Source organism: Cottoperca gobio, unplaced genomic scaffold (genome assembly GCF_900634415.1).
Source record: "Cottoperca gobio unplaced genomic scaffold, fCotGob3.1 fCotGob3_195arrow_ctg1, whole genome shotgun sequence".
NCBI classification, from domain to species: domain Eukaryota; kingdom Metazoa; phylum Chordata; class Actinopteri; order Perciformes; family Bovichtidae; genus Cottoperca; species Cottoperca gobio.
Genome location: NW_021166836.1, coordinates 242669 through 257696, shown reverse-complemented (window position 1 = coordinate 257696; position 15028 = coordinate 242669). Strand labels below are relative to the sequence as shown.

Here is a 15028-nt window from a genome sequence, read left to right as displayed (position 1 = left end):
ACGTTTCAATATCTGAATATACTTAAAACTCTTTATTTATTTATTTAATTGTTTTAATGCATTGCACAGATTTGACATATTTCTTAAACAATAAAATAATGTGATCATAAAGTCCCCCTGAATAATAACTGAAGGATGCATTTGTATTAGTTTGTAAAGCGACATCGTGAGTCGGTTCTTCCTTGCATAATAATTACTGTATTTCTTAAGATCAGGCTTTATTCTTCACGTCCATCCCTACGACAGAACTCCTCTTCTCCCGTGTAAACCGTAACAGAACAATGGGCGCTGTGTTTCTCCCCTTCTCTTTACACTAAACGCAGCAGGTGGTGACATGAAAGTCAATAACATCGAACCGCACGTTGCATTAATTATATTAAACTAAATTCTCATGTCGAAGACGATCTTTTCCACCAAAAGCCAAGCAGCCCAAGCATCGTGCACCCTGGCGAGGAGGAAGGTGCAGGACACATTTAAACCCCATGAAAAGAAACAACTGCTGTGCATCAAAGCCTCGTGTTTATCTCTGTGCCTCAGAGCTCCAAAAACAATTCAAACTCGTCTGATCGACAACTTCACACTTTAAATGTTCCTTCTTTCCATGGACACTGCTTTTTACAATTATTCCCCTGCAAGTACTCTATAAAACAAACACTTCCCAGTTGTTTGACAACGAAAAGCCTTTATTTTTCTGGTACTCGAGTATTTTTATACACATCTGCATGTGAACGTTTGTAATTCAGAACTTTTCAGCATCAACGTCAGACGAATGATTTGATCTGCTGAGAAAACGTCAACGTCTTAAAAACAGTGAATTGTGAAATGAGTTGTGTAATGTGTGACACTGATGTGTGTCACATTTCCTCCAGTCAATAAACATCTACAGTATGATCTGTTCCTCAACAGAGGAGCGCTGCATCATCATCGCTGCGGTAAATTCCTGTCACGACTCCAAATACGTTGCAACAATAGTTCTGTGATTAGAAATGAAGCTTCACGATGACTAAGGAAAATCTTTTAGTAAACTGGGATTTCTTAACCTCTGAAAACCTTCGTCAAACTGACTTCGGAACATTTGTAAAATATCTTCTAGTATTTCACAGTGTTCACTGAGATCGACAGGCGACACGACAAAACAGATCTATATCGGCTGGAGCAAACGTGGCTTAATATATAGAGAGATAGAGAGAGATAGAGAGAGAGAGGAGAAGAGAGAGAGAGAGAGAGAGATAGAGAGAGAGAGAGAGGATAGAGAGGAGAGAGAGAGAGGAGAGAGAGTAGAGAGAGAGAGAGAGAGAGAGAGAGAGAGGAGAAGAGATGAGAGAGAGGAGAAAGAGATATAGAGGAGAAGGAGAGGAGAGAGGATAGAGAGAGATAGAGATATATATAGAAAGTGTGTATATAGTATATATATATAGATATAGTATGTATATATATATATATATATATAATTATAATATATAAATATATATATGATATATAAAGTGTAGATATATATAGATATAGATATATAATAGGAATATAATATATAGATAATTATAATAAATAATAATTAGAAGATATATATATATATAATATATATATATAATATAATATATATATATAATAATATATAATTATCATATTATATAGATATATTACTATAATATATATATATATATATATAATGGGGTTTTTTTTTTTGTTGCCTTTTTTCAAAAATAAATAAATAACAAAAAACATAATTGTCTGTCAAATTGGCTATTAGGCTATTAAAACTGTTCACTACTGTCTCTATTAAATACATCTAACTGAGGGTGATTACCCCACAGGTCCCCCCCCGTCTGCCTACCTCTGGTTAGGATGGAGGATTTGGCAGCCGTGCTGGACTGCGAGCCGCTCGTTCACATGAGGGGTTCTGTTGCTCTGACGTCCTGCAGGTGTGAAGCCGGGTTCTGTTGCAGCTCCTGACCCGAGCCGGGCTTGTTGGCTGTATTCTGGACATCAAGGAACTTCACACTCCTTGATGTCCCTGGCACTAGAAGACAAGAAATAAACACTGAACTGACCTGGAGCTCAAAACTGCATTTTAAACCTCAGCAGGTCTCTAGACTTGGGTCTTTTAGATTTATTTTGAGTCGCTGTGCCAAAGCGTAAAACAATCAGACATGGCCTGTGGAGCTCATTGGAGGGAAAAGGCACTAAGTTTAAGGGAATATCGGTTTGATTTACATATAGGGCTGCAACTATTAATTACTTTTATTGCCGATTAATCTGCTGATTCTTTTCTAGATTAATCGTTTGGTCTATAAAATGTCAGAAATAGTGACTGTGGCGGGAGGATGAAAACACAAACATGTGACTGGTTGCGTGGGGAGCATTAGTTAAATCTGTGCATTTCCTGTGTTGATGTGCTTCTTCTTTCTCACCTGAACGTGACCTCGGGAAGAGAACATCTGATCCCGTTGTGATAGGGCTGCGTCAGCGAGATGGTCTGGCTGCCGTGATGGACAGATGACACCTCTCCCTGATAAACTCCCAACGTCAGCCCACAGTTTATAGACACAACACTGCCCACCCAGTCTGTGGCCATTCTGTTCGCTCTGATCCTTCAAAAGCATAAACAAGAGAAGTTATAATTGACCTCTCGCCGTTGTAACAAATCGTGTTTCCGTGTATTTCAGCTGGATTGAGGACATGAGGAGTTTTAATGACCTGAGGAGCTGCATTTAACAGTTTTCAAAACATACACATTTATGGGCTGATTCAAGTATTTGACTACTTTTAGGCCCATAAATAATTAAAGTAGGGCTGCAACTAACGATTAAATCCATTAATCTGCCCGTTATTCTCTTAATAATTAAACGTTTGGTCCATAAAATGTAAGAAAATAGTGAAAAATGTCCAAAGTGATGTCTTTAAAAAAAATTTGAGTGAAAGATATTCACTTTAATATATAAAAGCAGGAAATCTGCATATTTGAGAGGCTGAAAACAGCATTTAGAGACATGTTTGCATGAAAGATTACTTCCATGATTAATCAAACAGTTTTCTGTCGATGGATTAATCTCTTTGTTGATTCATCGTTGCTGTACATCAAAGGAATTAGGCCTAAAGAATGAAAAGGATTTTTCAGGCTGTTCTATTTGGCCTCTTGCGAAAAATGATTGGTTTGCTTTTGGGGATATTTATTGGAGCTCAGTATTTCTAAAATCATGGCTATGGCCTTAATTTCATCCCTGATCCTCTGGTTTCCCTGCTATTAAATACTCTATTGAATAATCTGCCAGTTTAGTTATTTGTGTTACACTATTTGCATCACATGTGCAGCTCTAATCCTCAGAATTAGTCTATAAATGAGCTTTAAGGGGAAATCACAAGAAATAAACATTATATATGGCCAACGTTGGACTATCGATCAGCTGCTTAAGTAATACTTTCTTAAATTGTATTTCAGAATCCGGTTTATCATGAAGAAGGTGTTCACATACAAGGAATTTGTTTTGGTGTATAATGGTGCAAACATAATCTCAGTAAGAGAAATGTAAAATATATAGAAATAAAAAAGGAGAAATATTATAAAAATGTAAAAATACATATACATTAAAAGGAAATACAATAATATATGACTATGACACAATGTGTAGAGTATATCTGAATTAAAAGTGGTAGTATTGTGCAGAAATGTACTAAATTATTTAAAGTACTTGCTATAAGATTGACTCATGTAAAGTGTCTCATTTAACGCATTAAATTGTGGGCAAGATAACATGATTTGGCACTACATGTGGTCAGACTGTGTTTAAACTACTGTTTAGTGACTAAATGCTGTTGCTGAAGAATGCATAGTACAGCACACTTTAGATAAATATATTATATATATATATATATTCTTCTGGGTCCACTAAGGTGATGCAGCACCTGATTTTAATTCATTGGTCCACGTTGCTCCCCTGCAATGTAATTAGTGAGTTAACGTTACTTGAACAGAAGAATAAATGGCGATTAAATTATGTATTACATTTGTAATTTAATTGGGATAACTAATTGCCAGCTACGTGTTTTGGGATGTTTATTCATGTTGCACTATGCCTCGAGCTTTAGCTAGCTAACGTTGATTTAAAGGGTATTTCTTGCTTGAACCCGCCTAAAAGGTAGAATTGACTATTAAAACCTTGGAGGGACAAAGTAACTCAAATGATCATCCATATGAGGGCAGTGTTCAGAGAAATACAAAGACAATCACAACATTTCGTTAGCTACACAACCAGTAAGCTGTGCTGGCTAGCTGGGAAGCTAACATTAGCTTCGCTTCTGTCCTTCCGGTTTGCTTTATACCCAAGTGAATCTTTTGTAAGTTTGTGACGAGTGGTCACTTTGCTTTTATGCGCACCCCGAGTATATTGAGTCGATAATAAATAGATAATACCTTGTCGATAAATCCGTAGCGAGGTGTCAAAGAAAAGCCAAAAGCTCCAGCTGTTGTTTGTGCCGATTTCCGGTTTAATACGTGACGTCACTTCCCTTATCTCCCACGTGGGTTTGTTGTGATTCTTTTAACAGACATTTTCTAAATCACTGAATACGTTTTTACCTTTCCTCATAGAACTGAAGAATCCTCTCAAATGACTTAGTTTATTAAACAACAAAAAATGAATAAGCTTGTTTGAAAATTATGGGTTTTTTAATCCTTATATCTGAGTGTATAGACTTATGTATTTATTTAAATAATTGTCTTTTTATGACATATTTTTCATATGCTTTTTTTATTACTTATTTATGTCCTGCTATATTATCATTTTGTCAATAAAAAAAGACACAAAAAACATATGTTAAAGTTTAAAATCTGTTGACGCTCAATACTGATATAGTCTGACATGAATTCACTTTTTACATCCGAGTGCCATCACTGTAATATTGTGTGGGTGAATTAGTTCTCTTTCAAATCAAGCAAACAATAGGAACAAGATGATCCTTACAACATATTTTATTTGAGTGGCTGATTAAAGGATGCCCATGCCCTTACATGTCATACAATCATTGATACATAAGATAGAAATACAAAATTGTATACCCCACTGATATACTCCAAAAAAAATACTGGAACTTTTTTGGTGTTCAACTATTTCACCTCAAATATATACAAACACTAGGCGCATAAAAATCACGTTAAAAAATACAAAGAACTTGATATACACACAAAAATCACATTTTGGGATATAGATATAGCTTCAGTGTCTTACCTCCACATTATAATGGAATCAAAATAATTAGCTTAGATGTGTAAATTATATCATAAGGTGATATGTTCAGTTCAGAGTCCTGTGTCACAGAAGAAAACAATGTAAGTTGCAGTGGCCTAATAGTAATGACTTAGTAAAACATACTGCGTGTCCCAAACAAGGCAACTTAGACTTTGAGTGTTGTATAGCTTCTTAATGGGAGCAGATTAGTTTACTACACAACACAGGAGAACCAGGCATCTCCTTATACTTCTGAGAAGCACCAACCATGTGCAGGAATATCTCTTAGACAAGCAAAAACATGACAGATATATGTCCACACACATACCTAGACATCTCTGAAAATCTGCAACAAGCACATTTCACTTATTGGCTTCAATGCCACGAGCTCTGTAGATAAATTCGGCATCCAGTGCCTTACATTCTGAGAAAGATGCTTCTTTCACTGACTGTTATCCTGACCCATACAGTGTTATAGTCAACTTGTATTGTTTCATAAATTGCACATTATAAATAGCTTCACTGCTCATTCCTCATACGCATCGTGGCTCTCAGGTGGCAGCGTTTGTGCTTCATTGTGAGACCGTATTCTGGGGTCATGTCCAGCGGCTCCCCGGGCATCGTGTGGAAGTGCAGCTTCTGCACAATGATTGCCAAGAAGAGGTAGACTTCATTTCGTGCAATGACCTCGCCGATGCAGCGTCGCTTTCCCATGCCAAAAACCATCACCTTCTCGCCCTCCAGCCTGTTGACCTCGGTGCCGTCAGCACTCAGGAAGCGGTCTGGGTTGAAGGAAGACGGATCTTTCCACGTCTCACTAAAAAGTGAAGAGAATGTAGAAATAAGATAAGCTGCACAAATAACCACGTCAATAACAATGCAGGTATATGATCAATTAGAGGACTGCTGTCTTCTTTCACAATGTGCTTTGACAGTTTTCTCTCTACTGGTTGTACTGGGCAGCTCTAAACTGTGACTGTTAGTCACTCAAAACACACACACATATATATATATATATATATATTATAGATATATATATATAGAGAGAGAGAGAGAGATAGAGAGAGAGATAGAGATGAGAGAGAGAGGGAGAAGAGGAGAGAGAGAGAGGAGAGGAAAACATAGAAACAGAGAGTAGAGAGAAGAGAACAAATAGAGAGAGAGAAAGAAAGAAGAGAGAGAGATGAGAGAGAGAGATAAGAGAGAGAGAGGACTAGAGAGAAAGAGAGAGAAAGAGATGAGATAGAGAGATCGACAGAGAAAGTAGGAGAGAGAGAGAGAGATAGAGATAGAGAGAGATATAGAGGGGAGAGAGATAGAGAGATGAGAGATAGAGATATATAGGGAGATAGTAGAGATCTCCTTATTCATTCTATATTATATAGATATATATATATATATATATATATATATATCTATATATCTATATATCTATATATATATACACATATACATATACATATACATATACATATATATATATATTTATATACACACACACACACACACACTTACGGTTCATGGTTGACCTGCCACTGATTGATGAAGACACACGTGTCTTTGGGAATGAAGTAGCCATTCAGAGATGTGTCTTTTGTCGTGCTGATAAAAAAAGGACAAAGTGTTAGTCCACATTGTGCAATTACAGGTTTATATAACACACATTCTTGAGGTTGTGATATCTATGTTTTTGTACTAATCTCAGGCATCTAAAAAGAGATGAAGCCTCACCAGTGAGGGATGGTGAAGGGCAGGAATGAAGAATGGCGAAAGAGCTCCAGGATGAAGGCCTCCAGAAAGGGTAAGTTGGGTCTATCAGAGAGAAGAGGAGTTCGATCCAGACCCACTTTGTCCTCTGGAAAAAAAGGAGATCATTGACCATTAGTTCAGGATGAGCATTGCGGTCATAGTCCTGTCCCAGGATTAAAGAATCTTAATCAACTTTGAGAGCGGCAAAAAGTGCGTTCTTGCGTACTTACTCAGTTCTTCATAAAGCCTTTCCTGTATCTCTGGGTAAGCCACCAAGTACATCACTGACCAAGAAAGGGCAGTGGAGATGGTGTCAAAGCCTAGAAGAGAAACATAACCTCCGTAAGGACACTTTATTTATTAAATTGAAGTGGTTACTTCCGACCAGATCTTTCAACACATAGAGAAATTCAACCTACCAGCTCCAAACAGGTCATTGACTATTCCTACGATCTTCTCGTCTGACATCTGGACGTTGGAGTTCTCGTCCAGCTTCCTGTCCTCACAGTGATCGATGAGAGAGTCGGTGATGTCACGAATGTTGTCCTGAAAAAAGATGATCGGACGATCTCAATAAAACTTTCATACACTTTGATTGAAAGGTTGTGTTTTCATGAATGAATAGTGTGTGTTGTACCTTGTCGTAGGTGGCATAGTGTTCGCTGACAATCTTTTGCACAAACTGGCTGAAGCGGGCGTTAATGTCCATGAACCTCTTCATCGTTGTGCTGGGCAGGAATTGGAGAGCAGGGATGAAGTCCGCAGGGTTACCGCTCCCCACCACCTGGCCGAACTCGTCGCTGAGGGTCACCAAGCTCACCAGCTCCTGGTCGTTGTGGTCGTAGCGTCGGCCGAAGCACATCCCACAGATCACGTTAGCAACAGAGATAACAATGTGGTGGAAGGGGTCAAAGCTGCCGTCAGCCTTCATGACGGTGTTGAGCTGTTTGATCAGATACTCCCCCTCTTTGCAGATGTGTTCCTCCAGCATGCAGGAGTACTCTGGGGTCGTGCCCTCCAGGGTGGAGAAGGAGCGCAGGGCACTGTAGGCCAGCTTCCTGCGGGCACGCCAGACGCCAGCCTGGTCCGTACTGAAGGCCAGACTCTTGCCATCATTGATGAGCCTGAAGCTGTACAGGTCAGGTCTTCCAGCAAACTCTTCCCCTTGCTTGATGAGAGCCTGTCGAATTGTTTCATTGCCACTCAGCACGATCACAGGACGCATGCCAATCTGGATCTGGAAGACGTCCCCGTAGCGTTTGCTCATGGCAGTGAGACTCAGGTAAGGTCTGCTGCCCACCTCCAGCACGTTCCCAATGATGGGCAGTGGCTTTGGCCCGGGCAGCCGACGAAGTCCCTCAGGAATCTCAGTGTGGAAAAACTTGAGGATCAGGTAGACCAGACACAACGTTGTCATTGCAACCAGACTCTCAGATACGGACACCGGTCCAATGAATGGTAGTATCATTAGCACCATGATGGCAACTCCTTTTTTTCCTTTCTTCTGGCGTTTGCACAACCTGGAAATTAAATAGGAGGGGCATTAGAGTAGTGGAGGCAGGGAGGAGGAGAAGTGTTGTGCAACATGTTGACTACATGCACCGTGAAGTTTTAAATGTACCTGAAGACTTTCCGATGTCTTGTGTTTGTAATTAATTAGACACTATAGGTTCGCATGCTGCACAAAAATCACTTTTTGCAAGTCCATGCAACAGTAGAGGGCTATGTAAGTTGTATTACTACCAAACTATGACTCATAGAAATCCCATCAATACAACACAATGATTTAAAAAAAGAATCAGCAAATTTAAAGTTGCAACTGCAAAGAACAAACTGATACTTATTAACAGCCATGCCTGCAAAATAGTCTCCACTTAGCACTTTGCTCTTATCACTCTGACATTGTCAGCTCTGTTAGTAATCAATATGTGGTCATATGCATGTATTAAACTTACCTTAGTGGAGCGGGAAGAAATATTTTCTTTTCAAAAAAATATCGTGTAGTAGTAGTTCGAGTTTACTTTCTTGATGTCCCCAAAACAGAGAATGGGCTCTTGCTTTATAGTGCGCTCCACAGCTTCATTGGCTGCTGCTCATGACGTAATCTGTCTCTCTCCCTCTCTCTCTCGGTTTGTCATGAATGAAGTTTAGCACAGAGAAAAGGTGTGTGTGTGAGTGTGTGTGCGTGTGTGTGTGTGGTGTTTATATGCGTGCCTATGCGAGATTAGAGATAGTTTGAAACTTCACGTCGATGAAGAAATGGTATATTTCACAGTTGTTGAAATAACGTTTTGCATGACTTTATAGACTAAATACGTGTTAAGTTTTATTTTTATGGCCAGATAAGACACAAGTATCAGAGACAAGTATTATTTCCGCTACTATAAAACAGTTTTCCAATCTTCAATGTCACACATGTCACCTACTGTTCTGCAGAGAATCTTGCGTTTGGAGTTAGTTTTATTATTTTAGTTATTGCAATATGTGGGCTATTTTAAATACTTGTAATTAAACAATTCACTGCCTATACACAATATCCGCGTCTGTGCCAATGTTGTGTTGGCTGATGCAGAAACCACATGTGTAATTTACCTGTGATAAAGTAATCCACTCAGCTTTCAATATCTCATGCAAATGAATTAAAGCGATAGCAGGTTGATGCAACTCACGAATTCCTGAAGCTCACGCTATCACGTCTCTCCTCTAACCCTCTGAAGAGCCGATATTGTGAGTGCAAACAGACTTCAATCCATATTTGGAGGAAGCTTGTTATCAACGTGGTGTTCAGTTGATTTAATTAGTGAATGAGACGAATTATTTGTCTTTTTGTGGGGGAAAAGGAATAATATGAATATGAGGAAACGTTTCTCCTCTCGGAATAATGGAAGAATAACAACAAATCAAAGTTTTTCTGAAGTCAAGCTTTTTTTAATTGCAGTAATATATTTAAGCATGTGTGTGTGTGAGAATAAGAGTTTGTGACATGTTCCCCAGCAGCCACCCAGGCAGCTCTAAGTCCTCTTACAACAGCCAAATGCCATGTCGTGCTTGTACCTGTTAGTTCAGTTAAAGATTGACCAGTTGCGTGAGAGCGCAGTGATCAAACCCTCACCTCCCCTTTGAAGAGGATGCGGGGGGGGGAGGGGGGGTTCAATACCAATCCTCTTTGTCTCCTTTTCAACCTTTTATACCCAGAAAGCCTTTGCTAAGTGAGCATTTACAGCACAGCACCGCTTCACGTGCAAATGAAGCTTTTGTACATTGTGTTCTCTGCCTCTTGGAGGATTCAAAGAATAATAATCTCATAATTTCATTCGATAAATGAGAATTATAAATCTTAATAACTGGTAAAAACTTTAAACTGATTACTGGCCACTCAATCCGCCCTGACTTGTGCAACAGGTGTTCAGCTGAAGGTGGCTCTGCAGACAGATACTCTGAACTGACCCTCCGTTTCTAAACCTGTCTGAATAACTCGGTGAAGGTATAATGACAGATTATATTCCCTCTTTCAACTTTCTTTAATCTGCTTTTCTCCATGTTCACAGTACAGCAGCGAAAAAAAACCATTTATTTAACAGATTTGACCAACACAATATAATTTTTATAGTAAATCCTATCGCCAATAACAGATTGTTCATGAATAAATCTAATAAACTTTGACTGAACATGTGTCTCCTGTATTCATCCTAATTGACAATAAGTCACTTTGCACTAGTAATAATTACTTGAATGTGTTACTTTATCATTTGGAGCTCTACCTTAGAGAAGCCATATTACTGAAGGCTCTGAATCTAAACTGTAAACTGGACACAAAACAACACACACATATTCTACCGCTCAACATCTTTAAAAGTCTCAACACATGAAAGCAGAGTGTGTGTGTGTGTGTGTGTGTGTGTGTGTGTGTGTGTGTGTGTGTGTGTGTGTGTGTGTGTGTGTGTGTGTGTGTGTGATGCAGTGAAAGGTGTGTGATGACAGAATCTGGAATAATGTAAAGGTCAATTATAATTAGGGGATTTTATTCTTCTTTGCCTTCCTTGAAGTCCAAATGGCAGAAATAACCAGATCTGCTGAAATTATACAGAAATTGACAAAAAAAAAATGAGAGAAAAACTTTCACATCGTAAAATAAAGAAAATACGCCCCAAACTTTTAGAGAAGGAATTATTTATTCTTAGTTGTTTAGTCCCAACATCAAATCTTTCAAAAAAAAGTTATTTGTTATTTAATTTTCTCAGGATAAAGCCCTTTAGGGTTAAAATAAAACACTGTTGGCACATTACTATTAATGCGTAAACAATGCTTGAAGTTACTTTTTGCGTTTATAAATAACATTTCAGATAAAATCATCTTTTACAAACAAAAAGTACAGCTATGAAATCAAGGGGAAGAATTCGTATGAAAGTAAAAGTTTGTGTTTGTGTTGACTCTCCGGGGACTCTCGCCGTGCGCCGCGGGACTGCGCCTCTGGTGCTGCAGGTTGCGTGAGAAGCGGAGCTCGCGTCCAGAGGGGAGGGTCTCGGTCTTCTGGACAATCCTAAATCTGCTTGGTCAAGTCACGCGAAGGCAGCAGCCTCTGGAAAAGACACAAGGGTCTTAAACTTGCAGAACAAAGAGCGCAGGACGCGAGCCTCTCTTTCCCCCCCTGCTTGGGCACGAAGGTGCACATATTTGTGCGCTATAGCTTCTGTAAATGCGAGGATCTTGGGGCTTTGGAGTCATGCAATCTGCCACTCAGGCTTCATTCATTGCAGTCATGCAACACGGTGGGGCCGGACTGAGCAGCCGCACAGGCGAGGACCCACCAAACGGCAAAACAAGTTATGAAAACTAGGAACTTATAACAAGGGGAACCTTTCTCTCACGCAGAGTGTCCCCGAGTGAGAGGGTGCAGGAACACATGAATCATTTCATGTTTATCTTGAAGTCAGGGCAGAGAGAATGCGTTTCAGCAGATATTTCACTCTTCCAGCTTTTACAGACAAACTATATTACCAAAGATAATAATAATGATGGAGGGAGCTCAATATGAATATTTTTAGAGAGATAATTATCCAATATGTGAGTCATACAGTTATACACCATAATGCAAAAACTTATCTTGTGCATCTCATGTTTTAGTAGTGTTATAAACTCACGAAGGGAGAAGGACCTCAGTCAGTGCAGACTCATTGTAATGCTGTGTAATTGACCTCAATTAATTACAAATCTGGACCAATGTCTCCAAATGAACTCCTGTTATTGTTCAGCTATCAAAGGGATTGTGATCCACACTTGAAGCGCTGCCTTTTAAGTGAGTGTGATTGTGTTCCTGGGGGATGAAATTAAACCTGATTAGAGATTAGAGCCGGCTGCATTGTCCGTGGGCGCTCAGGCTGCAGGAATGTGTGTCAGATCACAACAGGTGAGCGCCAATCACAGCTGGAGACGGAGCAACTGTAAATGTCACACACAACTGGGATGAAAACGCTACTTTGCCTTTGAAAAAAAAAATCACATTTTAGGTATTTGGTAATGAGTCTTCTCATCAGAAGAGCTTCCATTTGTAGATATCAAACCTGACAAGCAGGAAGATAAAGAGCAGGTTAAAGAATAGAAAAGTCCAAACTGAAGTGAGAGAAGCTCTGATGTGAGTGAGTGTGAGATTCTGTGGTGAGAACTCTTAAAAAGATTAAAGAGATTACAGGCTACAGGAAGTGTAGTGCTACTGTGTGGATGTAAACCTGTGTGTAGAGGTGACCACAGCTGCAGCAGCGGTGGGTCGTGTCAGGATGCACAGGATGAGCTGGAATGCAGAGCTGGACGCCCGCCTGGAGGTGTTACTTGTGTCCATTTCACAGAACGCCCTTAGCCATAAACCTCTTAAAGAATTTTTGGACATAAAAGCAGGTGTAATGACTGTGAAGGTTGTTAGTTTCTACTCACGCAAAGGCTGTCACGCACACCTTCAAAGCAGGTGTGTACCTTCGTTTCACAGTGTGTGTGTTTGCATACCGTCGCTGTCAGGAGGTTGTTTTTCTCTTTGTGTGGGTTTTCATGAGTTAGCATGAGCTGACTGAACGAATGCACCTCCTCGGCTATAAAATCCCTTCAAAACACTTGGATAAAACAATTCATGGCGGCCAAACCCAAAAAACGATTGCCCAGACTTCCTTATTTAAGGTTTACCTTTAAAGTCCCTGACCATGTTACCCCCTCCTGCCTGACAGAAAGAAAACATTGTTTGATTGCTGTGTGGTCGTGGGCTTCTTGGATAATACTTCACACATTACTTCCCTGGATATCAGAACCTGAGGCTGTCTGAGACAGCCGCTCTGCTGGAACGTTCTGCAACAAGATGTGAAGTCTGGGCCCAGCTCTGCTGCACTGATCAGCTGTGGACTTCAATGATCTGTCAAATATCACATTCAATTCCAACGTCAGCCCTTGTGCAAACTTACACACGTTTGCAGGTATTCATACTTTACTTTACATTCGTCAGCAGAGCACGAAGGCTTTGACTATCGAAGTCTTTACTGTTTGTTACCTGTAACTTGACATGAATTAAAGGGGTAATCTGCAAATTAGTATTGTGCTTCCATAAAAATGGAGGACTCACAAGCGGTGTCTGAAATGAACTCATTACACATTGGAAAAGTAATTATGTCACTAATTACTCAACTGTACTTAATATGCTCTCTTCAAAACCGCCAGACTCCATTGACAAAAACAGTGATTTTACCTCGCTGATCGATAATAAAGCACACTTCATTCAAACTCAGAAGAGTCAGAAACATAATAAAAACGAATCCAAACCGTCTTTCCACTGTCAACAAACACACACTCTGATTTGGTTGAAGTAAACTCTTAATTCACAGAGTTAGTTGTGCAGAGAAACTATATATATATATATATATATATATATATATAAACTCTGTCGAAGCCACCAGACTCCATTGACAAAAACAAGCTTTTTACCTGGCTGATCCTTGTAAAACACACTTCATTCAAACTCCACAGAAACACAAAAGTGATTCTTTCCACTGTTCCAACAGTCACCAGTAATAATAATAATAATAATAATAATAATAATAATAATAATAATAATAATAATAAATTGAATTTGTAAAGCGCCTTTCAAAGCTAAAAGCAATCTCAAAGCGCTAGATGTGAATAAGTAACAGATATAAGAAAGAAGTAACCACCGTAACATTTTGAATGTTTACTTTGTGAAAGACTAGTCCACGTTGAAAAGCAGCAGAAGCTGAGACTACAATCCTTATTATGAACATTTCCCCATAACTCAAGTCAGTATCATCTTTCATGAGACGCTTCCTTCCTCAGAGTTATTTTCTTTGACATTTGGAAAGTTCCCTCCAAAACTCCCAGCAGTACTCTTCATGTTAGTGCAGTGCCCCTTTAATACTTTCTCTACATTCATCGTAAACTCCAAAGCTACACCATACTGTTGCATAAATATAACAATAATACAGTTAATACTATCAAAGAGAACAATGGCTTGAGCAGAAGAATCAGTGCACGGGCTCCTGGCCTTGCGTGTGCTCGATCGGCCCGACTTTAATAGGATTATTCTGGAGTGCAGGTCATGACACCTCACATGAATGTTGCTGATGACCTAATACGAACTTACAGCGTTCACTGCATCGTGGACAAGAACTAATACTAGCTGAAACGTGTATGATTGTGTGCATATACATCATGTACACGTTATTCTGTTGCGTGGTCAAAGTACTCGTATTAACAGTAAAACAAGATGCAACTGTTTGCAGGACGTAAAGTTTCATTCGGTTGAAACTGTGACTGACCGGAGCTGAAACTCTGTTGAGTGACATGCAAACATTTTGATTGTATATTAGCGGTTTTTTGATACAGTTTTCTTTCTCCGGCTCCTTTTTAGTGTCTTCACTTCCTGAGAAACATTCCAGTGTGTTTAAAGGGGAAGTGCTCATAAAACCTGCGACTGGACCAAAACTCTCCAGAACATGAAGAACATCTACTTTTCATTTTGTACTTATATCAAGAGTTAAAAGAAAACAATGATCCTTAACAGAGTT

At 39.3% G+C, this 15028-nt stretch overlaps 1 protein-coding gene and 1 long non-coding RNA gene across 2 annotated transcripts; both read right to left on the bottom strand.

Moving 5' to 3' along the window:
• Positions 1-1837: 1837 nt before the first annotated feature.
• Positions 1838-4529, bottom strand: LOC115004837 (uncharacterized). The gene is made up of 3 exons (XR_003831883.1): positions 4409-4529; positions 2409-2588; positions 1838-2017 (listed from the first exon to the last, which is right to left on the bottom strand). It is a non-coding gene; the product is annotated as an uncharacterized LOC115004837 (long non-coding RNA).
• A 441-nt stretch (positions 4530-4970) lies between these two features.
• cyp1a (cytochrome P450, family 1, subfamily A) lies at positions 4971-9000 on the bottom strand. The gene is made up of 7 exons (XM_029426537.1): positions 8927-9000; positions 7609-8491; positions 7391-7517; positions 7202-7291; positions 6954-7077; positions 6738-6824; positions 4971-6039 (listed from the first exon to the last, which is right to left on the bottom strand). The coding sequence occupies exons 2-7, from the start codon at positions 8446-8448 to the stop codon at positions 5742-5744; spliced, it is 1566 nt and encodes a 521-aa protein (XP_029282397.1). The 5' UTR covers positions 8449-8491; positions 8927-9000; the 3' UTR covers positions 4971-5741.
• Between the last annotated feature and the right edge of the window lie 6028 nt (positions 9001-15028).

Bases quoted from the DNA above. Each gene is read 5' to 3' on its own strand.
- cyp1a (XM_029426537.1), bottom strand. From the start codon at position 8,448: ATGGTGCTAATGATACTACCATTCATTGGACCGGTGTCCGTATCTGAG. The intron at 7,292-7,390 runs GTAGGTTGAATT...TTTCTCTTCTAG, and splicing joins CAATGACCTGTTTGGAGCTG to GCTTTGACACCATCTCCACT. The intron at 6,825-6,953 runs GTGAGGCTTCAT...TTTTTTTATCAG, and splicing joins CCCTTCACCATCCCTCACTG to CACGACAAAAGACACATCTC.